This window comes from Myxine glutinosa, chromosome 5 (genome assembly GCF_964187855.1).
Source record: "Myxine glutinosa chromosome 5, kmMyxGlut1.1, whole genome shotgun sequence".
NCBI classification, from domain to species: Eukaryota; Metazoa; Chordata; class Myxini; order Myxiniformes; family Myxinidae; genus Myxine; species Myxine glutinosa.
The window spans coordinates 6,654,691-6,680,472 of record NC_136265.1 but is presented as its reverse complement, the minus strand read 5'-3'; the positions used below and the strand labels follow the sequence as shown (position 1 = coordinate 6,680,472).

Below are 25,782 nucleotides of genomic sequence, written 5' to 3'. Positions count from 1 at the left end.
GCATAGGGGGGAGGGGGCTTGTACAAGGTGTAGTTATTGGAATAATCTTGGAGGTAAGGTCGATGATAGAGAGGGGGGGAGGGGGCTTGTACAAGGTGTAGTTATTGGAATAATCTTGGAGGTAAGGTCGATGGTAGAGAGTGGGGGGAGGGGGGCATAGGGGGGAAGGGGGCTTGTACAAGGTGTAGTTATTGGAATAATCTTGGAGGTAAGGTCGATGGTAGAGAGTGGGGGGAGGGGGGAGGGGGGCAGAGGGGGGAGGGGGCTTGTACAAGGTGTAGTTATTGGAATAATCTTGGAGGTAAGGTCGATGATAGAGAGGGGGGGAGGGGGGAGGGGGGAGGGGGCTTGTACAAGGTGTAGTTATTGGAATAATCTTGGAGGTAAGGTCGATGGTAGAGAGTGGGGGGAGGGGGGAGGGGGGCATAGGGGGGAGGCGGCTTGTACAAGGTGTAGTTATTGGAATAATCTTGGAGGTAAGGTCGATGGTAGAGAGTGGGGGAGGGGGGAGGGGGCTTGTGCAAGGTGTAGTTATTGGAATAATCTTGGCGGTAAGGTCGATGGTAGAGAGTGGGGGAGGGGGGAGGGGGCTTGTGCAAGGTGTAGTTGTTTTACAATAGATACAGGTGATTATGAAGGGATGAAGGAGTTATTAAGATAATGAAGGGTACACAAGATAAATGAAAAAAGATTCAATAATTTTTCAGCAGGAAATGTTTCGTTTCGGCTTACAAACCAATATATTTAATGAATGTGGTGTTGACCTCGTGTAAGCTCGATGGGCCACGTTACCTCCTCGTGTATCCTTGTTATCCCAACACGTTTTGAAAAACAATGGGGGTGAGGGCACAGGGGGGTTTGTAATGGGCTTCATCTGTCCGTCCGTCCGTCACCATATCTCCTCCTAAACCCTAAACGGTTGTGCAGGTATTCACCAAACCTGGAAGTTATGATCACCACATGGCAACAAAGTGCAAGAGCAGTGTCAAGTTTGGCCCAGCCTACCTGGGCAGAGTCAAAAGGGATTTGACCCTTTGGGGGTAAATCCTGATGGGTGGGGTGAGGACCTGGAGGGTCACAAACGTCAAAACAGGAAAAAAAATTCACTCCAATTTTGATATCGGGTCCACCCTGGTGGAACATTGTGCCATCTTTGAACTTTGATTTAGGGAGGAAGTGTGGGGATAGGTGCAGGTACAACATCGATCTCCCTCGAGTTTGGGGTTGCAATGATGCCACTCTGAAGCAGGACACACCTGAGGATGCCGGCGATAACTCATCTACTCTATCTGAAGGACACGGTGGGATCGTTAACGTCCACTAATGCTCACGGACAAGACCTCCAGTTTAATATCCATCTGTGTGACGGTGCACACCTTCAACACCCCGGGATGAGTTGAGAGCCGAGTCAGGATTCAAACCTAACACCTTCAACACCCCGGGATGAGTTGAGAGCTGAGTCAGGATTCAAACCTAACACCTTCAACACCCCGGGATGAGTTGAGAGCCGAGTCAGGATTCAAACCTAACACCTTCAACACCCCGGGATGAGTTGAGAGCCGAGTCAGGATTCAAACCTAACACCTTCAACACCCCGGGATGAGTTGAGAGCTGAGTCAGGATTCAAACCTAACACCTTCAACACCCCGGGATGAGTTGAGAGCCGAGTCAGGATTCAAACCTAACACCTTCAACACCCCGGGATGAGTTGAGAGCTGAGTCAGGATTCAAACCTAACACCTTCAACACCCCGGGATGAGTTGAGAGCTGAGTCAGGATTCAAACCTAACACCTTCAACACCCCGGGATGAGTTGAGAGCTGAGTCAGGATTCAAACCTAACACCTTCAACACCCCGGGATGAGTTGAGATCTGAGTCGGGATTCAAACCTAACACCTTCAACACCCTGGGATAAGTGAGATCCGAGTCAGGATTCAAACCTAACACCTTCAACACCCCGGGATGAGTTGAGAGCCGAGTCAGGATTCAAACCTAACACCTTCAACACCCCGGGATGAGTTGAGAGCTGAGTCAGGATTCAAACCTAACACCTTCAACACACCGGGAGGAGTTGAGATCTGAGTCGGGATTCAAACCTAACACCTTCAACACCCCGGGATGAGTTGAGAGCTGAGTCAGGATTCAAACCTAACACCTTCAACACCCCGGGAGGAGTTGAGATCTGAGTCGGGATTCAAACCTAACACCTTCAACACCCTGGGATAAGTGAGATCCGAGTCAGGATTCAAACCTAACACCTTCAACACACCGGGAGGAGTTGAGATCTGAGTCGGGATTCAAACCTAACACCTTCAACACCCTGGGATAAGTGAGATCCGAGTCAGGATTCAAACCTAACACCTTCAACACCCCGGGATGAGTTGAGAGCCGAGTCAGGATTCAAACCTAACACCTTCAACACCCCGGGATGAGTTGAGAGCTGAGTCAGGATTCAAACCTAACACCTTCAACACACCGGGAGGAGTTGAGATCTGAGTCGGGATTCAAACCTAACACCTTCAACACCCTGGGATAAGTGAGATCCGAGTCAGGATTCAAACCTAACACCTTCAACACCCCGGGATGAGTTGAGAGCCGAGTCAGGATTCAAACCTAACACCTTCAACACCCCGGGAGGAGTGAGATCCGAGTCGGAATTCAAACCTGGAGACTAGACAGTTCAGGGTTGATTGTGTAGGCCTCTGGCCTACCCAGCCAGGTTTCTTTAATTCAGTCGGTTTTTAACTTTCTGCATTGCTCGTGAACATATGACTGGCACGGTCACGAATCCTCGGCTTTCACGGCCAAAATGGCCATTAGTTACATGCATGACACCATTGTCAAGAGGTGCCTTTTTAAGGGCCTAACCCTTACTCTGAGAATTGTGGGAAATGACAGTAAAATCCAGATAATCTGAGAGTATTGATAGTTTCCTATTTTTTTTGGTGGTTAACTCGACACACAATATCTGGAAGCTGCTAATGCAGGACTTGCAATTTCAAACAAGAATGTTCTACTGGTATCTGAAAGTCAAAAAGAATTAAAAGCGGTTGAAAAATGTAAAGGTGCATTAGAGAAGAAAGGTGTACAGGTCAACATGATTAGCACGAAGGCCAGGTGAGTGGCGAAGTAGAAAGGGTTGAGAAAGCAGACGATCGTCTTGTTCAATATGTGGGAAAGAGTTGGACAGAACTCATTTCAATGCAGGTAGTTTTATAGATTGTGTCATAAGAGGTGCAGTGGCACCACTAGATATAAATGAACAAGACTTGGATCTTCATGTTGAAAGATGTGAAGATCAATCATTTCAAGAACAAAAGGAAATGTTTCTGAGCTCAGAATTTAACTGAGAAAAGGTGAAATGTTTCTGTTATCTTCGAGACATGTTCAAAGCATCAGGACGGGCTGAATTCGCCGTTAGATGAAAGGGTGAAGTCAGTTTGGAATATGTTGGGACAATTCCATTGTAACAATCAGGATGTGCACAAACATTCCATTAAATGTAAATGTTGTAGTTTATAAAGCTTGTATCAGACCCGCATTGATGTAAGGAAGTGAAACGCTGACGATGCGGATCAAAGAAGTAAAAAATAATGGAAAGATCTGAATGATACGAAGGATGAATGGATCATCTCTGAAAGAACGAATTCCGAACTCATATCATATGTGAGTAAGAGATTAAAAATCAACACTAATCCAGAAGAACACAGGAAGAGAAGACCTGGCTGGTAAGGTCATGTGCAACGAAGGACAGAAGATGAAGCTGGAAAGAAAGTAATAAGCTCGTGGTCGAAGAAAGAAAGTAATAAGTTTGTGGTCGAAGAAAGAAAGTAATAAGCTTGTGGTCGAAGAAAGAAAGTAATAAGTTTGTGGTCGAAGAAAGAAAGTAATAAGCTCGTGGTCGAAGAAAGAAAGTAATAAGCTCGTGGTCGAAGAAAGAAAGTAATAAGCTCGTGGTCGAAGAAAGAAAGTAATAAGCTTGTGGTCGAATAAAGAAAGTAATAAGTTTGTGGTCGAAGAAAGAAAGTAAGAAGCTCGTGGTCGAAGAAAGAAAGTAATAAGCTCGTGGTCGAAGAAAGAAAGTAATAAGCTCGTGGTCGAAGAAAGAAAGTAATAAGCTCGTGGTCGAATAAAGAAAGTAATAAGTTTGTGGTCGAAGAAATAAAGTAATAAGCTCGTGGTCGAAGAAAGAAAGTAATAAGTTTGTGGTCGAAGAAAGAAAGTAATAAGTTTGTGGTCGAAGAAAGAAAGTAATAAGCTTGTGGTCGAAGAAAGAAAGTAATAAGTCCGTGGTCGAAGAAAGAAAGTAATAAGCTCGTGGTCGAAGAAAAAGTAATAAGCCCGTGGTCAAAGAAAAAGTAATAAGCTCGTGGTCAAAGAAAGAAAGTAATAAGCTCGTGGCCGAATAAAGAAAGTAATAAGCTCGTGGTCGAAGAAAGAAAGTAATAAGTTTGTGGTCGAAGAAAGAAAGTAATAAGTTTGTGGTCGAAGAAAGAAAGTAATAAGTTTGTGGTCGAAGAAAGAAAGTAATAAGTTTGTGGTCGAAGAAAGAAAGTAATAAGCTCGTGGTCGAAGAAAGAAAGTAATAAGCTTGTGGTCGAAGAAAGAAAGTAATAAGTTTGTGGTCGAAGAAAGAAAGTAATAAGCTCGTGGTCGAAGAAAGAAAGTAATAAGCTCGTGGTCGAAGAAAGAAAGTAATAAGCTTGTGGTCGAATAAAGAAAGTAATAAGTTTGTGGTCGAATAAAGAAAGTAATAAGTTTGTGGTCGAAGAAAGAAAGTAATAAGCCCGTGGTCGAAGAAAGAAAGTAATAAGTTTGTGGTCGAAAAAAGAATAATAAGCTCGTGGTCGAAGAAAGAAAGTAATAAGCTCGTGGTCGAAGAAAGAAAGTAATAAGCTCGTGGTCGAAGAAAGAAAGTAATAAGTTTGTGGTCGAAGAAAGAAAGTAATAAGCTTGTGGTCGAAGAAAGAAAGTAATAAGTTTGTGGTCGAAGAAAGAAAGTAATAAGTTTGTGGTCGAAGAAAGAAAGTAATAAGTTTGTGGTCGAAGAAAAAGTAATAAGCTCGTGGTCGAAGAAAGAAAGTAATAAGTTTGTGGTCGAAGAAAGAAAGTAATAAGTTTGTGGCCGAATAAAGAAAGTAATAAGCTCGTGGTCGAAGAAAGAAAGTAATAAGTTTGTGGTCGAAGAAAGAAAGTAATAAGTTTGTGGTCGAAGAAAGAATAATAAGTTTGTGGTCGAAGAAAGAAAGTAATAAGTTTGTGGTCGAAGAAAGAAAGTAATAAGCTCGTGGTCGAAGAAAGAAAGTAATAAGCTCGTGGTCGAAGAAATAAAGTAATAAGCTTGTGGTCGAAGAAAGAAAGTAATAAGTTTGTGGTCGAAGAAAGAAAGCTGAGAGGATGTATTAAAAAGATAAGGGTTGAAATTGTCAAGAAAGACATGGAATGTTTGTGTTTGCACAAAACTGACGCAATAGATAGATCCTTATGGAGGAAAGGTCATCATTCTGCCGACACACTGAAAAAAGGGGGAGTGGTCACACAATGGTTGTTACCTCCGCCACCAAAGGTGGATGGAGGTTATGCTTTCACCCGTTTGTTTATTACTTGCCGGAATAGATTCCGGCAAGTATGTTGGTTGGTTGGTTGGTTGGTTGGTTTATCTGTCTGTTTGTGTGCAGCACGACGTCTACATCGTTGCACATAGTGTCGCCATACTTTACACACATATTTTTCTTGCCCTGGAATCGACTGTGCCCAATTTTTAACTCTCTAAGCCCAAGGCCTCCATTATGACGTCATAATTCGACAAGTACAAAACTTCATCCGATGAAGATGCAATTTCTTGAGCACCATGTCGGCATAAACTGGTGCAGAAAACAAATAATGATGACGTCATCGGGCACGTGGTTCGGCCGCCATCTTGGAAAAACCGAAAAACTTTGCACCTCTATATCTCTGAAAGTGCTGAATAGAAAAAATTGAGACATGGCTCATTGTAAATAACTCTCCATGGGGAATAAAATATGTTAATGATGATGTTCTTCACCATTCACCATATTCTTCACCATTGAGTGATATGGCCAACCAGGCGGAGGTATGTTCTCTACTGAATGCCGTTCTAGTTTTCACTGTTACGTTTTATTATAATTAGGTGATAAGCAGTGGAGGATGTGAAGGAACACACCGCCAGCAGTAGAGTGAAGGTTCCATCAAAAATGTTTCTGTTTGTGTGACAATAGACCCATGGACCGAGGGCCACAAGCTTGAGGAGCTGCTCCAGCAGGTAGCACAGCGTGAAGGTGAAATGCATCACCTGTGGAATCCGCACACAATAAACATGGCACTCGACACCACTCAATGTGACTCACCAACAACATAACAGCCAGGGCACACAAATTAGGACTCACCCCCAACAGGAAGTCATCTCTGCTCTGAGGCATCTGTGAGGAATGGTCTCCGAGTTCCACCTGCAATTTTGTGGAAATTTAATGAACGTGTGTCTAACCATGGAAATTAAATGAGAGAGAAAGACTTGTGACTTTAGACAATGAAAAATTCAAATCCAATAATATACAAGCACGAGATATAAAAAAAAGCTTTAAATTATCGACACGGAATCTGAAGGTACCGCATGGTTTTGGTGTGGGTGCGATGTCACATTACCGTCATCCATATGACATTTGCTAGGACGATAAAGTTTCCCAGTTGATCAAAATATTTGTGCGTGACGGCTTTCTGCAGATGCTGCAACCAACGTGTTTGAAATTGGGGCAGAAGCGGTTCCTGGGAAGAAACACCACGACGGTTACAACTCAAGTTTGAGTAGGAAAGAGCACAGTTAATGGACAGCCATGCTATTTGAGCCATCACAACTCAAGCTTGAGTAGGAAAGACCACAGTTAATGGACAGCCATGCTATTTGAGCCATCACAACTCAAGCTTGAGTAGGAAAGACCACAGTTAATGGACAGCCATGCTATTTGAGCCATCACAACTCAAGCTTGAGTAGGAAAGACCACAGTTAATGGACAGCCATGCTATTTGAGCCATCACAACTCAAGCTTGAGAAGGAAAGACCACAGTTAATGGACAGCCATGCTATTTGAGCTATCACAACACAAGCTTGAGTAGGAAAGACCACAGTTAATGGACAGCCATGCTATTTGAGCCATCACAACTCAAGCTTGAGTAGGAAAGACCACAGTTAATGGACAGCCATGCTATTTGAGCCATCACAACTCAAGCTTGAGTAGGAAAGACCACAGTTAATGGACAGCCATGCTATTTGAGCCATCACAACTCAAGCTTGAGAAGGAAAGACCACAGTTAATGGACAGCCATGCTATTTGAGCCATCACAACACAAGCTTGAGTAGGAAAGACCACAGTTAATAGACAGCCATGCTATTTGAGCCATCACAATTGATGCCAATCACTTGAAGCCAATCACAGTATTGCCTCTGACAGACGCGCAAAGAGGCGTCCATCGTATCACCTGTGAGAAAAACGAAGTTGCCTTGTGGAGATGTCGATCGACGTTTTCGAAAATAGAATGAAACTCTGATACGTAGAGGATTGTGGAACGCTTTGCCACCACATCCTGCGAATAAGTAACAGGTACAATGAGGAAGTACAAAACCGTTTTCCTCAGCATGTCATAAAAATGGTGAGCATGGTACGTGAATGAGGAATGAGAGCAATGGGCAGGCATTCTTGGAGTCAATAGGTGAGTGATGGGCAGGTGAATAGTGACAAAGGTGTGAGTGGGAGGTGTGCAGCGCAAGTCCTTAACAACAGGTGTATACTAGGACCAAAGGTGCACACAGTAAGTGAACACAATGTTAAGCGATGGGCCACAACCATCCACTCACCTGCTATTCCTCCCCCACCAACTCCTAGTGCGGACGACCAAATTTGTGGTCACATTCTAACATGAACGAGAACATCACTCGGTAGAGCGCACACCTCCGCCAGGCTGAACAGTTTGTTTTGTATCCCACCGATAGGACAGATATGGATCCGGATCTGAACCAAAATCGAGTTGCTTGTTCTTGTCGCCTGACCAGCTCAACCACCTAGATTTGTCATAGCTCGTCTACAATTTTTTGAAACATCATGCTATATATCGTTTTTGGCCCGATCACTCAATGAGGAAGAATCACTGAAAAAAATTCTTGTATTCGGATCTTCAACAAAATCTAATAATTAAATCCTCGTCATACACCCAACTTGTCCAGCAAGTTTCATCCGAATTCGTCCACAACTTGAACATTGTTGTCCATCAACGCTCCCCACGCAACTTCACTGACCGTGAACAGTTTTGTACATAAGAATGAGCAAATATTGCCCGATCAAGGTGTGCAAAGTTGGCAGAGACCTTTCCCAACAGACTCACAGGTGTAATTTCTGTCAAAGGTGCTTCCACCAAGTATTAAGTCAAGGGGGGTGGATACTTAGCCAACCAAGATATTCGAGTTTTGTATTTTTAATTAGTTTGTGGAATTTGTTTTTCACTTGGAAGTCGTGAGTTATGAAGTGTAAATAAAGGTGGAAAAAGTCTGATTTGATACATTTTAATTCCAGGTTATAAGGCAACAAAAGGTGAAAATTTTCAAGGGGGATGTAGACTTTCTGTAGGGACTGTATATATTGCTCAATAAACCTTTATTTAATTATTCTTCCTTCTTTTTCCACAAAAAAATTTGAGCTCCATCTCCCAACCAACATTTCTATCCTCTAGCACTGGTAAAACCCCTGTTTGTCTGTGTTATTATGTTCTCTTATATCTTCTATTCTCTTATATTCTCAAGTCTGTCTGTATGTGAACAGGATATCTCAAAAAGTTATGGACATATTTGAAGCAGACAAAATTTGGTGGTCAAGTTTTGTGTGTGACGAGGACGAATCGATTCGATTTTGGTGAAGATTTGGATCCGGATGTGAGAATTTTTTTCATTGTCGAAGTGATTCTTCACGATTGAGAGATGCGGACAAAAACGACAAATAGCATGCTATTTCAAACGAACGACACTCTTTGACGTCACGACATCGACCAATATGCCTCCGCACACATTATTACATCATTATGCATACTTGTGCCAAGTTTGATTTAAATCCCTTCAGCTGTTCTCAAGTTATCACATTTTTACCTGACATGACCTCTGATCTTTGACTTCTTGATGCCATAATCCAATCAGTTCATCTTTGCATCATATATACGTAAACCAAGTTTGTTCAAAATACCATCACTTGTTCACAGGTTGGCATGGCAACATAAATGTTACTCAACTTCACCTTTGATCTTTGACCTCGTGACCCCTCAATCTAATCAGTTCATCTTTACCTCATTATACAGTGCATTCAGAAAGTATTCAGACCCCTTCACTTTTTTCACATTTTGTTATGTTGCAGTTTTATGCTGAAATCGTTTAAATTCATTTTTTCCCTCACCAATCTACACTCAATACCCCATAATGACAAAGAGAAAACAGGATTGTAGAAAGTTTTGCAAATTTATTAAAAAGAAAAAACTGAAATATCACATTGACATAAGTATTCATACCCTTTGCTATGACACTTGAGATTTAGCTCAGGTGCCTCCCATTTCTCTTGATTGTCTGTGAGATATTTCTACACCTTGATTGGAGTCCACCTGTAGTAAATTCAATTGATTGACATGATTTGGAAAGGCACACACCTGTCTATATAAGGTCTCACAGCTGACAATGCATATCAGAGCAAAAACCAAGCCATGAGGATGAAGGAACTGTCTGCAGAGCTCAGAGACAGGATTGTGTCGAGGCACAGAACTGGGGAAGCCTACAAAAAAAAACTCTGCTGCATTGAAGGTTCCCAAGAGCACAGTGGCCTCCATACTTCTTAAATGGAAGAAGTTTGGAACAACCAGGACTCTTCCTAGAGCTGGCCGCCCGGCCAAACTGAGCAATCGGGGGAGAAGGGCCTTGGTAAGAGAGGTGACCAAGAACCCGATGGTCACTCTGGCTGAGCTCCAGAGATCCTGTGTGGAGATGGGAGAAACTTCCAGAAGGCCAACCATCACTGCAACATTCCACCGATCTGGGCTTTATGGCAGAGTGGCCAGACGGAAGCCAAACAGTTCAATCTTGGTTTCATCAGACCACAGAATCTTGTTTCTCACAGTCTGAGAGTCCTTTAGGTGCTTTTTTGCAAACTCCAAGCAGGCTGAATACTTATCTGAATACTTATGTCAATGTGATATTTCAGTTTTTTGTTTTTCAGAAGATTTCTATGTTGGAGGTAGTTGTAGATTTGTAGTGTGGGTTGGTGTAATTGTATGCAGATGTCTATGTTGGAGGTAGTTGTAGATTTGTAGTGTGGGTTGGTGTAATTGTATGAAGATTTCTATGTTGGAGGTAGTTGTAGATTTGTAGTGTGGGTTGGTGTAATTGTATGAAGATTTCGATGTTGGAGGTAGTTGTAGATTTGTAGTGTGGGTTGGTGTAATTGTATGCAGATGTCTATGTTGGAGGTAGATGTAGATTTGTAGTGTGGGTTGGTGTAATTGTATGCAGATGTCTATGTTGGAGGTAGTTGTAGATTTGTAGTGTGGGTTGGTGTAATTGTATGCAGATTTCTATGTTGGAGGTAGTTGTAGATTTGTAGTGTGGGTTGGTGTAATTGTGTGAAGATGTCTATGTTGGAGGTAGTTGTAGATTTGTAGTGTGGGTTGGTGTAATTGTATGAAGATTTCGATGTTGGAGGTAGTTGTAGATTTGTAGTGTGGGTTGGTGTAATTGTATGCAGATGTCTATGTTGGAGGTAGATGTAGATTTGTAGTGTGGGTTGGTGTAATTGTATGCAGATGTCTATGTTGGAGGTAGTTGTAGATTTGTAGTGTGGGTTGGTGTAATTGTATGCAGATTTCTATGTTGGAGGTAGTTGTAGATTTGTAGTGTGGGTTGGTGTAATTGTGTGAAGATGTCTATGTTGGAGGTAGTTGTAGATTTGTAGTGTGGGTTGGTGTAATTGTATGAAGATTTCTATGTTGGAGGTAGTTGTAGATTTGTAGTGTGGGTTGGTGTAATTGTATGCAGATGTCTATGTTGGAGGTAGTTGTAGATTTGTAGTGTGGGTTGGTGTAATTGTATGCAGATGTCTATGTTGGAGGTAGTTGTAGATTTGTAGTGTGGGTTGGTGTAATTGTATGAAGATGTCTATGTTGGAGGGAGTTGTAGATTTGTAGTGTGGGTTGGTGTAATTGTGTGAAGCTTTCTATGTTGGAGGTAGTTGTAGATTTGTAGTGTGGGTTGGTGTAATTGTATGAAGATTTCTATGTTGGAGGTAGTTGTAGATTTGTAGTGTGGGTTGGTGTAATTGTATGAAGATTTCTATGTTGGAGGTAGTTGTAGATTTGTAGTGTGGGTTGGTGTAATTGTATGAAGATTTCTATGTTGGAGGTAGTTGTAGATTTGTAGTGTGGGTTGGTGTAATTGTATGAAGATTTCTATGTTGGAGGTAGATGTAGATTTGTAGTGTGGGTTGGTGTAATTGTATGCAGATGTCTATGTTGGAGGTAGTTGTAGATTTGTAGTGTGGGTTGGTGTAATTGTATGCAGATGTCTATGTTGGAGGTAGTTGTAGATTTGTAGTGTGGGTTGGTGTAATTGTATGAAGATTTCTATGTTGGAGGTAGTTGTAGATTTGTAGTGTGGGTTGGTGTAATTGTATGAAGATTTCTATGTTGGAGGTAGTTGTAGATTTGTAGTGTGGGTTGGTGTAATTGTATGAAGATTTCTATGTTGGAGGTAGTTGTAGATTTGTAGTGTGGGTTGGTGTAATTGTATGCAGATGTCTATGTTGGAGGTAGTTGTAGATTTGTAGTGTGGGTTGGTGTAATTGTGTGAAGATGTCTATGTTGGAGGTAGTTGTAGATTTGTAGTGTGGGTTGGTGTAATTGTGTGAAGATTTCTATGTTGGAGGTAGTTGTAGATTTGTAGTGTGGGTTGGTGTAATTGTATGCAGATTTCTATGTTGGAGGTAGTTGTAGATTTGTAGTGTGGGTTGGTGTAATTGTATGCAGATTTCTATGTTGGAGGTAGTTGTAGATTTGTAGTGTGGGTTGGTGTAATTGTATGCAGATTTCTATGTTGGAGGTAGTTGTAGATTTGTAGTGTGGGTTGGTGTAATTGTATGAAGATTTCTATGTTGGAGGTAGTTGTAGATTTGTAGTGTGGGTTGGTGTAATTGTATGCAGATTTCTATGTTGGAGGTAGTTGTAGATTTGTAGTGTGGGTTGGTGTAATTGTATGAAGATGTCTATGTTGGAGGTAGTTGTAGATTTGTAGTGTGGGTTGGTGTAATTGTGTGAAGATTTCTATGTTGGAGGTAGTTGTAGATTTGTAGTGTGGGTTGGTGTAATTGTATGAAGATGTCTATGTTGGAGGTAGTTGTAGATTTGTAGTGTGGGTTGGTGTAATTGTATGAAGATGTCTATGTTGGAGGTAGTTGTAGATTTGTAGTGTGGGTTGGTGTAATTGTATGAAGATTTCTATGTTGGAGGTAGTTGTAGATTTGTAGTGTGGGTTGGTGTAATTGTGTGAAGATGTCTATGTTGGAGGTAGATGTAGATTTGTAGTGTGGGTTAGTGTAATTGTATGAAGATTTCTATGTTGGAGGTAGATGTAGATTTGTAGTGTGGGTTGGTGTAATTGTGTGAAGATTTCTATGTTGGAGGTAGTTGTAGATTTGTAGTGTGGTTTGGTGTAATTGTATGAAGATGTCTATGTTGGAGGTAGTTGTAGATTTGTAGTGTGGGTTCGTGTAATTGTATGAAGATTTCTATGTTGGAGGTAGTTGTAGATTTGTAGTGTGGGTTGGTGTAATTGTGTGAAGATTTCTATGTTGGAGGTAGTTGTAGATTTGTAGTGTGGGTTGGTGTAATTGTATGAAGATTTCTATGTTGGAGGTAGATGTAGATTTGTAGTGTGGGTTGGTGTAATTGTGTGAAGATTTCTATGTTGGAGGTAGTTGTAGATTTGTAGTGTGGTTTGGTGTAATTGTATGAAGATGTCTATGTTGGAGGTAGTTGTAGATTTGTAGTGTGGGTTCGTGTAATTGTATGAAGATTTCTATGTTGGAGGTAGTTGTAGATTTGTAGTGTGGGTTGGTGTAATTGTATGAAGATTTCTATGTTGGAGGTAGTTGTAGATTTGTAGTGTGGGTTGGTGTAATTGTATGAAGATTTCTATGTTGGAGGTAGTTGTAGATTTGTAGTGTGGGTTGGTGTAATTGTATGCAGATGTCTATGTTGGAGGTAGTAGTAGATTTGTAGTGTGGGTTGGTGTAATTGTATGAAGATTTCTATGTTGGAGGTAGTTGTAGATTTGTAGTGTGGGTTGGTGTAATTGTATGCAGATGTCTATGTTGGAGGTAGTTGTAGATTTGTCGTGTGGGTTGGTGTAATTGTATGAAGATTTCTATGTTGGAGGTAGTTGTAGATTTGTAGTGTGGGTTGGTGTAATTGCATGAAGATGTCTATGTTGGAGGTAGTTGTAGATTTGTAGTGTGGGTTGGTGTAATTGTGTGAAGATGTCTATGTTGGAGGTAGTTGTAGATTTGTAGTGTGGGTTGGTGTAATTGTATGAAGATTTCTATGTTGGAGGTAGTTGTAGATTTGTAGTGTGGGTTGGTGTAATTGTATGCAGATGTCTATGTTGGAGGTAGTTGTAGATTTGTAGTGTGGGTTGGTGTAATTGTATGCAGATGTCTATGTTGGAGGTAGTAGTAGATTTGTAGTGTGGGTTGGTGTAATTGTATGAAGATTTCTATGTTGGAGGTAGTTGTAGATTTGTAGTGTGGGTTGGTGTAATTGTATGCAGATGTCTATGTTGGAGGTAGTTGTAGATTTGTAGTGTGGGTTGGTGTAATTGTATGCAGATGTCTATGTTGGAGGTAGTTGTAGATTTGTAGTGTGGGTTGGTGTAATTGTATGCAGATGTCTATGTTGGAGGTAGTAGTAGATTTGTAGTGTGGGTTGGTGTAATTGTATGAAGATTTCTATGTTGGAGGTAGTTGTAGATTTGTAGTGTGGGTTGGTGTAATTGTATGAAGATTTCTATGTTGGAGGTAGATGTAGATTTGTAGTGTGGGTTGGTGTAATTGTATGAAGATTTCTATGTTGGAGGTAGTTGTAGATTTGTAGTGTGGGTTGGTGTAATTGTATGAAGATTTCTATGTTGGAGGTAGTAGTAGATTTGTAGTGTGGGTTGGTGTAATTGTATGAAGATTTCTATGTTGGAGGTAGTTGTAGATTTGTAGTGTGGGTTGGTGTAATTGTATGCAGATGTCTATGTTGGAGGTAGTTGTAGATTTGTAGTGTGGGTTGGTGTAATTGTATGCAGATGTCTATGTTGGAGGTAGTTGTAGATTTGTAGTGTGGGTTGGTGTAATTGTATGCAGATGTCTATGTTGGAGGTAGTAGTAGATTTGTAGTGTGGGTTGGTGTAATTGTATGAAGATTTCTATGTTGGAGGTAGTTGTAGATTTGTAGTGTGGGTTGGTGTAATTGTATGCAGATGTCGATGTTGGAGGTAGTTGTAGATTTGTAGTGTGGGTTGGTGTAATTGTATGAAGATTTCTATGTTGGAGGTAGATGTAGATTTGTAGTGTGGGTTGGTGTAATTGTATGAAGATTTCTATGTTGGAGGTAGATGTAGATTTGTAGTGTGGGTTGGTGTAATTGTATGCAGATGTCTATGTTGGAGGTAGTTGTAGATTTGTAGTGTGGGTTGGTGTAATTGTATGCAGATGTCTATGTTGGAGGTAGTTGTAGATTTGTAGTGTGGGTTGGTGTAATTGTATGAAGATTTCTATGTTGGAGGTAGTTGTAGATTTGTAGTGTGGGTTGGTGTAATTGTATGAAGATTTCTATGTTGGAGGTAGTTGTAGATTTGTAGTGTGGGTTGGTGTAATTGTATGCAGATGTCGATGTTGGAGGTAGTTGTAGATTTGTAGTGTGGGTTGGTGTAATTGTATGAAGATTTCTATGTTGGAGGTAGATGTAGATTTGTAGTGTGGGTTGGTGTAATTGTATGCAGATGTCTATGTTGGAGGTAGTTGTAGATTTGTAGTGTGGGTTGGTGTAATTGTATGCAGATGTCTATGTTGGAGGTAGTTGTAGATTTGTAGTGTGGGTTGGTGTAATTGTATGAAGATTTCTATGTTGGAGGTAGTTGTAGATTTGTAGTGTGGGTTGGTGTAATTGTATGAAGATTTCTATGTTGGAGGTAGTTGTAGATTTGTAGTGTGGGTTGGTGTAATTGTATGAAGATTTCTATGTTGGAGGTAGTTGTAGATTTGTAGTGTGGGTTGGTGTAATTGTATGCAGATGTCTATGTTGGAGGTAGTTGTAGATTTGTAGTGTGGGTTGGTGTAATTGTGTGAAGATGTCTATGTTGGAGGTAGTTGTAGATTTGTAGTGTGGGTTGGTGTAATTGTGTGAAGATTTCTATGTTGGAGGTAGTTGTAGATTTGTAGTGTGGGTTGGTGTAATTGTATGCAGATTTCTATGTTGGAGGTAGTTGTAGATTTGTAGTGTGGGTTGGTGTAATTGTATGCAGATTTCTATGTTGGAGGTAGTTGTAGATTTGTAGTGTGGGTTGGTGTAATTGTATGCAGATTTCTATGTTGGAGGTAGTTGTAGATTTGTAGTGTGGGTTGGTGTAATTGTATGAAGATTTCTATGTTGGAGGTAGTTGTAGATTTGTAGTGTGGGTTGGTGTAATTGTGTGAAGATGTCTATGTTGGAGGTAGATGTAGATTTGTAGTGTGGGTTAGTGTAATTGTATGAAGATTTCTATGTTGGAGGTAGTTGTAGATTTGTAGTGTGGGTTGGTGTAATTGTATGAAGATTTCTATGTTGGAGGTAGATGTAGATTTGTAGTGTGGGTTAGTGTAATTGTGTGAAGATGTCTATGTTGGAGGTAGATGTAGATTTGTAGTGTGGGTTAGTGTAATTGTATGAAGATTTCTATGTTGGAGGTAGTTGTAGATTTGTAGTGTGGGTTGGTGTAATTGTATGAAGATTTCTATGTTGGAGGTAGATGTAGATTTGTAGTGTGGGTTAGTGTAATTGTATGAAGATGTCTATGTTGGAGGTAGTTGTAGATTTGTAGTGTGGGTTGGTGTAATTGTATGAAGATTTCTATGTTGGAGGTAGTTGTAGATTTGTAGTGTGGGTTGGTGTAATTGTATGAAGATTTCTATGTTGGAGGTAGTTGTAGATTTGTAGTGTGGGTTGGTGTAATTGTATGAAGATTTCTATGTTGGAGGTAGTTGTAGATTTGTAGTGTGGGTTGGTGTAATTGTGTGAAGATTTCTATGTTGGAGGTAGTTGTAGATTTGTAGTGTGGGTTGGTGTAATTGTGTGAAGATTTCTATGTTGGAGGTAGTTGTAGATTTGTAGTGTGGGTTGGTGTAATTGTATGAAGATTTCTATGTTGGAGGTAGTTGTAGATTTGTAGTGTGGGTTGGTGTAATTGTGTGAAGTTGTCTATGTTGGAGGTAGTTGTAGATTTTTAGTGTGGGTTGGTGTAATTGTATGAAGATTTCTATGTTGGAGGTAGTTGTAGATTTGTAGTGTGGGTTGGTGTAATTGTGTGAAGATTTCTATGTTAGAGGTAGATGTAGATTTGTAGTGTGGGTTGGTGTAATTGTATGAAGATTTCTATGTTGGAGGTAGTTGTAGATTTTTAGTGTGGGTTGGTGTAATTGTATGAAGATGTCTATGTTAGAGGTAGTTGTAGATTTGTAGTGTGGGTTGGTGTAATTGTGTGAAGATGTCTATGTTAGAGGTAGATGTAGATTTGTAGTGTGGGTTGGTGTAATTGTATGAAGATTTCTATGTTGGAGGTAGTTGTAGATTTGTAGTGTGGGTTGGTGTAATTGTGTGAAGATTTCTATGTTGGAGGTAGTTGTAGATTTGTAGTGTGGGTTGGTGTAATTGTATGAAGATTTCTATGTTGGAGGTAGATGTAGATTTGTAGTGTGGGTTGGTGTAATTGTATGAAGATGTCTATGTTGGAGGTAGTTGTAGATTTGTAGTGTGGGTTGGTGTAATTGTATGAAGATTTCTATGTTGGAGGTAGTTGTAGATTTGTAGTGTGGGTTGGTGTAATTGTATGAAGATGTCTATGTTGGAGGTAGTTGTAGATTTGTAGTGTGGGTTGGTGTAATTGTATGAAGATTTCTATGTTGGAGGTAGTTGTAGATTTGTAGTGTGGGTTGGTGTAATTGTATGAAGATTTCTATGTTGGAGGTAGTTGTAGATTTGTAGTGTGGGTTGGTGTAATTGTATGAAGATGTCTATGTTGGAGGTAGTTGTAGATTTGTAGTGTGGGTTGGTGTAATTGTATGAAGATTTCTATGTTGGAGGTAGATGTAGATTTGTAGTGTAGGTTGGTGTAATTGTATGAAGATGTCTATGTTGGAGGTAGTTGTAGATTTGTAGTGTGGGTTGGTGTAATTGTATGAAGATTTCTATGTTGGAGGTAGTTGTAGATTTGTAGTGTGGGTTGGTGTAATTGTATGAAGATTTCTATGTTGGAGGTAGTTGTAGATTTGTAGTGTGGGTTGGTGTAATTGTATGAAGATTTCTATGTTGGAGGTAGTTGTAGATTTGTAGTGTGGGTTGGTGTAATTGTATGAAGATTTCTATGTTGGAGGTAGTTGTAGATTTGTAGTGTGGGTTGGTGTAATTGTATGAAGATTTCTATGTTGGAGGTAGTTGTAGATTTGTAGTGTGGGTTGGTGTAATTGTATGAAGATTTCTATGTTGGAGGTAGATGTAGATTTGTAGTGTGGGTTGGTGTAATTGTGTGAAGATGTCTATGTTGGAGGTAGTTGTAGATTTGTAGTGTGGGTTGGTGTAATTGTATGAAGATTTCTATGTTGGAGGTAGTTGTAGATTTGTAGTGTGGGTTGGTGTAATTGTGTGAAGATTTCTATGTTGGAGGTAGTTGTAGATTTGTAGTGTGGGTTGGTGTAATTGTATGAAGATTTCTATGTTGGAGGTAGTTGTAGATTTGTAGTGTGGGTTGGTGTAATTGTATGAAGATTTCTATGTTGGAGGTAGATGTAGATTTGTAGTGTGGGTTGGTGTAATTGTATGAAGATTTCTATGTTGGAGGTAGTTGTAGATTTGTAGTGTGGGTTGGTGTAATTGTATGAAGATTTCTATGTTAGAGGTAGTTGTAGATTTGTAGTGTGGGTTGGTGTAATTGTATGAAGATTTCTATGTTGGAGGTAGTAGTAGATTTCATCACCATTTATTTTTCCACATTTCAAACGATTCGAGTAAAAAAACAGAGAAAACTAGAAAGAGCAATCAGAGATTGCAGATCCTCTCCAGGATGTGTTTTTAGTGGTTTTAAAGGCTTTTGTGTTAAAACAAATATGGCGGCCGAACCACGTGACTGATGACGTCATCATTGTTGTTGTTTTTTCATGCACAAATTTATCCATAGGTGACGTTCAAGAAATTTCATCTTGATCGGATGGTTTTTTTTTTTAACTTGTCGAATTATGACGTCATAATGGAGGAACCTATGACATCATTACCATGTGTTATTCCCCATGGAGAGTTATTTACAATGAGCCATACCTCATTTCTTTCTACGCAGCGCTTTTGGAGATATTGAGGTGCTGAAGGAGCTGTGGCTCCCACGTCGATCGAAAGAATGGACGCGACAAAAAGCTTGGATTCATCTGAGCTGCTTTATTAGAATCAAACACTCAGGCACTCTGGGAAAAACGTTTTACGGTCGGCAATATATATCTATTCCGCCAGGGGGTTTGCCCAGGCCTGGCGCCAGGGGGCGTGGCCCCGCGGGCCGGTTGCGGCCTGGCAAGCCGAGGGCGAGCCTGCCCGGGCGTCCCGACCGAGGCCTGGCAAGTCGAGCGCGGGCCTGCCCGGGCGTCCTGGCCGAGCCCGGCCTGGTGATCGCTCCGCGTCCTTGATAGGTGCAAGGCGATTGTGTAACCCCAGCGGCAGCCGCTACACACGTCCCCCCAGAATCGACTTGCACCGGCAGGGTCAACTTGAGGGGGGTCCTGATGACCCGGCCGAAGCGACCCCTGGTGGGTCGTGGGAGGGGGTCCGGTGAGGTGGTGGGCGGTCGAGTGGGGGGCACCGTGGACGGGGGGCGGCCTCGCCGCGGTGGGAGGGCCACCCGTGGTGGGTGGTCGACGTCCACGTGCGCCGGCTTGAGGCGGTCCACTGCAATCCGGTCCGACCTGCCGCCGATGTCGATGACGAACGACTTGTCGTCCCGTCGCAGCACCCGGAAGGGCCCGTCGTACGGCGGCTGGAGTGGCCGCCGATGTGCGTCGTGACGCACAAAAACATACTCCGCGGTGCGGAGTGCTGGGGGGACGTAGGACTGGGGGTCACCGTGGTGGGATGTCGGCACGGGGGCAAACCGTCGGGCGGCCTCCTGGAGGTCCGAGCGCTGGCGAGCTGCGGACCAGGGGCTGGTAGCGTCGGGCACGAATTCGCCCGGGACGCGTAGCACCTGGCCATAGACCAGCTCGGCGGTGGATGCCTGGAGGTCCTCCTTGGGGGCCGTGCGAAGGCCCAAAAGGACCCACGGCAGCCGGTCGGCCCAACCGCCGTCTTGAAGGCCGGCCATGAGCGCGGCCTTCATGGAGCGGTGGAATCGCTCGCACAACCCGTTTGCTTGGGGGTGGTAGGCCGTAGTACGGTGGAGCTTGACCCCCAGGTTGCGGGCGACCGCGCCCCACAGCTCGGAGGTGAACTGTGGTCCGCGGTCTGACGAGATGTCCGCCGGTGCGCCGAAGCGGGCGACCCAGGTGGCGATGAAGGCCTGCGCCACGTCGGCGGTGGTGGTGGAGACGAGGGGAACGGCCTCCGGCCACCTGGTGGTCCTGTCCACCATGGTGAGCAGGTGTGTGAACCCTCGTGATGGGGGAAGGGGGCCCACCAGATCCACGTTGACGTGGTCGAAACGTCGTTCGGGCACGGTGAAAGGTGCCAGCGGGGCCTGGGTGTGTCGGTGGACCTTGGCCCGTTGGCAGGCGGTGCAGGCGCTGGTCCAATCGCGGACGTCCCGACGAAGGCCGTGCCAGACGAAACGCGCCGACACCAGCTTCTGGGAAGCTTTCCGGCCCGGGTGGGAAAGGCCGTGGAGGGAGGCGAAGATGCGGCGTTGCCAGGTGACGGGCACGATGGGGCGAGGCCGGCCTTGGGAGACGTCGCAGAGCAGGACAGTGTCCGCGCAGGGGATGTCGGCCAGGCGGAGGCCCGTGTCCGCCGCCCGGAGGGCTTGCACCGTGGTGTCGGTGGTTTGGTCCGCCGCCATGAGCGCAAAATCCACGCCCAGGTGGACCGCGTTCGCGCTGGCCCGGGAAAGACAGTCGGCCACGGCGTTGTTTTTGCCGGCGACGTGCCGGATGTCCGTGGTAAACTCCGACACGGCGGAGAGGTGGCGCTGTTGGCGGGCCGACCATGGCTCCGTGACCTTGGCCATGGCGTAAACCAACGGCTTGTGGTCGACGAACGCCGTGAAAGGTCGGCCCTCCAGGAGGTGGCGGAAATGGCGGACGGCCAGGTGTAGACCGAGGAGCTCCCGGTCAAACGTGCTGTATTTGAGCTCGTTCGGCCGGAGCTGCCGGCTGAAAAAAGCGAGTGGCTGCCAAACCCCGTTCACCCATTGCTCATGTACGGCGCCCACCGCGTAGTCGGAGGCATCCGTGGTGAGGGCGATGGGAGCGTTGAGCACCGGGTGAGCGAGCAGTGTTGCGTCGGCGAGGGCCCGCTTTGAGCTTTGGAAGGCCGCATCCATTGCTGCGGACCAGGCGATGTCGTGCTTGGCCGGCTTGCCCCGGAGGGCTTCGTAGAGGGGCCGCATGAGTTGAGCAGCGCGGGGCACGAAGCGGTGATAAAAATTCACCATTCCCAGGAATTCCTGCAGGGCCTTTATGGTGCGGGGACGCGGGAAAGTGGTGATGGCCTCGACCTTGGTTGGCAGCGGCACAGCCCCGTTCTTGGTGATGTGGTGGCCCAAAAAATCAACGGCCGTCGTGCCGAAGTGGCATTTGGCCGGGTTGACGATGAGGCCGTGCTCGCTGAGGCGCCCGAACAGTGTTCGGAGGTGGAGGAGGTGCTCGGCCCGGGACGTGCTGGCGACGAGGATGTCGTCCAGGTAAACGAAAAGGAACGGCAGGTCACGCAGCACGCCGTCCATCAAGCGCTGGAACGCCTGAGCCGCGTTCTTGAGACCAAACGGCATCCGCAAGAACTCGAATAAGCCGAACGGCGTGATGACTGCCGTTTTAGGGACGTCGGCCGCCCTGACAGGTACCTGGTGATATCCCCGTATGAGATCAATTTTTGAAAAAATGACCCGTCCCGCCAGACGGGCGGAGAAGTCTTGGATATGCGGGATCGGGTACCTGTCGGGTGTTGTAGCGTCATTAAGACGGCGGTAGTCGCCACACGGGCGCCATCCACCCCCCGGCTTTGGCACGATGTGCAGTGGCGAGGCCCACGCGCTATCGGAGCGCCGCACGATGCCGAGGTGCTCCAACGCGTCGAATTCGGCCTTCGCAACGGCAAGCTTGGCTGGGTCGAGGCGGCGGGCCCTGGCGTAGACCGGCGGGCCCGTGGTTGGTATGTGGTGCTCGATCCCATGCCGTACTGCGACGGCCGAAAACGTCGGCCGCGTGAGGGCCGGGAACTCCGCGAGCAGGCGAGCAAACTCGTTCGCCGCCGGGACGGTGCATGCCAGCTCGGTCGGCGCGGAGCTGCTCAATGTGCATACCAGGGAGCTGAAGGTTTCAGCGTTGATTAAACGACGCCGTTGGACGTCCACCAGCAGTCCGTGTGCGCAGAGGAAGTCGGCGCCGAGCAGAGCCATGGGCACGTTGGCGGTTACAAACGTCCAAGCGAAGCGTTGGCCGCCGAAGCAGAGGGTGACGTTGCGCGGGCCGAAGGTGCGGATAGTCGATCCGTTGGCCGCAACCAAGGAGGGGCCGCAAACCGCGGATTGCCTGTCCTGGTCAGAGGCGGGCATGACGCTCACTTGGGCGCCGGTGTCGCACAGGAAGCGCCGTCCGGACGCTTTATCCGTGATGAACAGTAAGTTGCCCGTGTGACTGTGGCCGGCGCTCATGGCAGGTAATGAACGCCGGCCTGGCCGTTTCCCGACCCGCCGAAGGTGCACGGGGGTCGGCATGTCCGGGCCTTCTGTCCGAACCTGGCATGATAGGAACACCACGCTTGGTCGGGTGGAGGCTTCGGACGTCGTGCTGAACGTGGTCGGCTCGGTATAGCGGCCGCCAATTGCGTCGGCAGTTCGGCCGTCGAACGCGCCGGGTGCTCGGGCGCCATGGATGGTGCATCAGGCGGCGGCGGGTCCCATGTCGCCGCTGCGATGCGCTGTCCCGCGGCGGAGATTTTGTCGGCTTCTCTGGCAAGGGCCCGGGGATCTGTGATCGTCGTGCTTGCCAGGGCGAGGCGTACCGGGTTAGGCAGCTGACGGAGGAACAGCTCCCGGAACAGGAATGCCGGAGAGTGCTCGCCGAGCAGCGAAAGCATGTAGTCCATTCGCTCGGAAGGGCGCGTGTCGCCGAGCTCCGGCAAATCGAGCAGGCGCCGTGCGCGTTCCGCCGCTGGGAGGGCGAAAGCATCGAGTAGAAGCTTCTTAATCGCGCCGTATTTGTCCGCGGCTGGCGGGCTCTCGAGGAGGCTCAGGGCGCGGGCTGCGGTGGCTGAACCGAGCGCAGCGACCACGTGGTGGAAGCGGGTGTCGTCCGCCGTGATGCCCCGCAGGGCGAACAGGGACTCCGCTTGTGCGAACCAAACCGCCGCGTGAGCCTCCCAGAAGGTAGGCAGTTTAAGGGCGACTGCCGTGTCCATGTCGGTAGGTCACCAATGAAGGAGCTGTGGCTCCCACGTCGATCGAAAGAATGGACGCGACAAAAAGCTTGGATTCATCTGAGCTGCTTTATTAGAATCAAACACTCAGGCACTCTGGGAAAAACGTTTTACGGTCGGCAATATATATCTATTCCGCCAGGGGGTTTGCCCAGGCCTGGCGCCAGGGGGCGTGGCCCCGCGGGCCGGTTGCGGCCTGGCAAGCCGAGGGCGAGCCTGCCCGGGCGTCCCGACCGAGGCCTGGCAAGTCGAGCGCGGGCCTGCCCGGGCGTCCTGGCCGAGCCCGGCCTGGTGATCGCTCCGCGTCCTTGATAGGTGCAAGGCGATTGTGTAACCCCAGCGGCAGCCGCTACAGTGCAAAGTTTTTCAGTTTTTCAAAGATGGCGCCCATACCACGTGACCTATGACGTCATAATTATCATTAAAAAATTATACAGTAGGCTGTGCAATATGGTCAAAATTTCCTGTCAATCAGACCAACGGTTGCAGAGAAAAGTAGAACGGCGCTCAGTAGAGAGCATACCTCCACCTGGTGAACAGTTTACGTTTTGTATCTCAGAGTAGACCAGAAAATCACAATACAGAATCACATTTAATCAAAATCAATCACCGGAATCACCATAGGCCCAGTCCTTCATACCCTGGTCTACCCCTCGTTTTTGGCCACATCACTCAATGGTGAAGAATCACTAAAAAAATTCTACTGGCCGGATCCGGATCCAGATCTTCCCCAAAATCGAAGGTATTTCTCCTCGTCAGACACCCAACCGGTCCACCAAGTTTCGTCCAAATCCGTCCACAACTTTTTGAGATATCTTGTTTATAAACGGACAGACAGACAAACAGACAAAGACAGACAGACAGGGATGAAAACATAACCTCCATCCACCTTTGGTGGCAGAGGTAATCATATTTATTCTGTGCGGACAAACAGACAGACAAACGGACTCAAATGCAATGCCCTCTCCTCAGGTGAGGGTAACTAGAAAGCGTCTGAAAATGCAAAGCCTTTCTGTGTCCGTTTGTATTCATTCGTCTTCGTCTTTGTCCGTCTGCTCAAAATAACAAAAACAGTTTAAAAATAAATACAAAATAAAAATGGATGATTTGATGTGACGCTGACCTTTGACCTTTTGATGAAATTCTTAACTTGTGTCCTCCATATTCTCATTATGAAGCTTTGTTGAAAGTTTGATGACAATCGTTCATGTGGTTAAAAAAAAGTCACCACACAGACACACACACACACACACACACACACGACAATACATATGGTCTTGTTACCACGCTCACCCCCCTCTCACACCTTCTCACACCTCTATTAACAAGAGCCGGTCGGTGGGAAAGTATTGAGCAGACGGTGTGAATAATTACCTGAATGAGGGCGGTGCGGTTGGCAGGAGACAGGCTGAGGAACTCGATCACAGTTTCGACAATGGTCGCTTCAACTCCAGGACTACAGACATTGAGGGACGAGAGAGACAGAGGTGGACACTAAAGTTGGCCGTGAGGGAGCGAGACAGGAACTTGATGGAGAGAGGTGGACTTACTCGACACGTTCCTCGGGGGTCATACCGCAGAGGACGTTGTACGCAGCTCGGACACCCTGGCACCTGCGGTTGATGGACGTCCGGATGGAGTCCTATTGAGAAAGGAGGTTGTGCACCATTTAGGTTGTCCACCTTTTTGACCACGTACCAGACACGGAAACATCAAGTGATAAAAACAAAACAATAGACGTTTATTTTTCAAGTCAAACTCACCTTGAGATATCCACGAAATTGACTGTAAATAATTGCGGTGAGGAGATTCATCAACAAGTACGTTCCTAAACGAAGATAAATCGAAAAACACGGACGTCACAAATCGTCCTTTAAAAAACGTTCTCCTTTTTGTGGAGTACCTAATGCTTGTGAAGAAGAGGAAGACATAACTTTCCACCATGACAGCGTGTTCAGAAAAAGGCTTTACAAAGTGACATCGCTGAAACGGCACTAACTTCAGGGGCCGCGCTTCCGCACACTCGCAACAAACTTGAAGAAGCAGCTTCGTTACCAATAATGTTGAAAATGATGAAGAAGATCATGTAGAAGTGGCTGTGATTGAACGCAGGCATCGTCACTGCAAACATGCATCAAAGAAAGCAACTTGAGGGTCAGAGAAAGGTTCCATTTAATCACAACGTGGTTAACAGCAACTGCTAATAATTACTAGTTGTATCTTGAGCTTGAAGAATAACACTTTATTGATAAAGTAGTTGTTGGACCAGAATGGCGAGAGTCAAGTGAGGCTGAGGATGTGGTTGCGAGACTTGGATGATGGTGCAATGATGTCATCATTGCTGAAAGCGGTGAAGCAACAATATTTGGAGGAATTATAATTGTGACTGTAGTAATTGTGACTTTAACAATTGTGAGTTTAGCAATTGTGACTTTAGCAATTGTGACTTTAGTAATTGTGACTTTAGTAATTGTGACTTTAGTAATTGTGACTTTAGAACTTGTGACTTTAGTAATTGTGACTTTAGCAATTGTGACTTTGGTAATTGTGACTTTAGTAATTGTGACTTTAGTAATTGTGACTTTAGCAATTGTGACTTTAGTAATTGTGACTGCAGTAATTGTGACTTTAGTAATTGTGACTTTAGTAATTGTGACTTCAGTAATCGTGACTTTAGTAATTGTGACTTTAGTAATTGTGACTTCAGTAATCGTAACTTCAGTAATCGTGACTTTAGTAATTGTGACTTCAGTAATTATAACTTTAGTAATTGTGACTTTAGCAATTGTGACTTTAGCAATTGTGACTTTAGTAATTGTGACTTTAGTAATTGTGACTTTAGCAATTGTG

At 45.0% G+C, this 25,782-nt stretch overlaps 1 protein-coding gene across 1 annotated transcript in view; it reads right to left on the bottom strand.

Moving 5' to 3' along the window:
- The window catches only part of TPCN2 (two pore segment channel 2), an 88,762-nt gene that overhangs the window by 26,791 nt on the left and 36,189 nt on the right, over positions 1-25,782 (bottom strand). Inside the window, exons 10-17 of the mRNA XM_068117900.2 lie at positions 24,988-25,053; positions 24,696-24,760; positions 24,483-24,574; positions 24,307-24,388; positions 7,495-7,599; positions 6,664-6,783; positions 6,408-6,467; positions 6,185-6,313 (exon numbers count right to left, since the gene is read on the bottom strand). Coding sequence (XP_067974001.2) covers positions 6,185-6,313; positions 6,408-6,467; positions 6,664-6,783; positions 7,495-7,599; positions 24,307-24,388; positions 24,483-24,574; positions 24,696-24,760; positions 24,988-25,053 — 719 coding nt within the window. The remainder of the gene's footprint in view (positions 1-6,184; positions 6,314-6,407; positions 6,468-6,663; positions 6,784-7,494; positions 7,600-24,306; positions 24,389-24,482; positions 24,575-24,695; positions 24,761-24,987; positions 25,054-25,782) is intronic.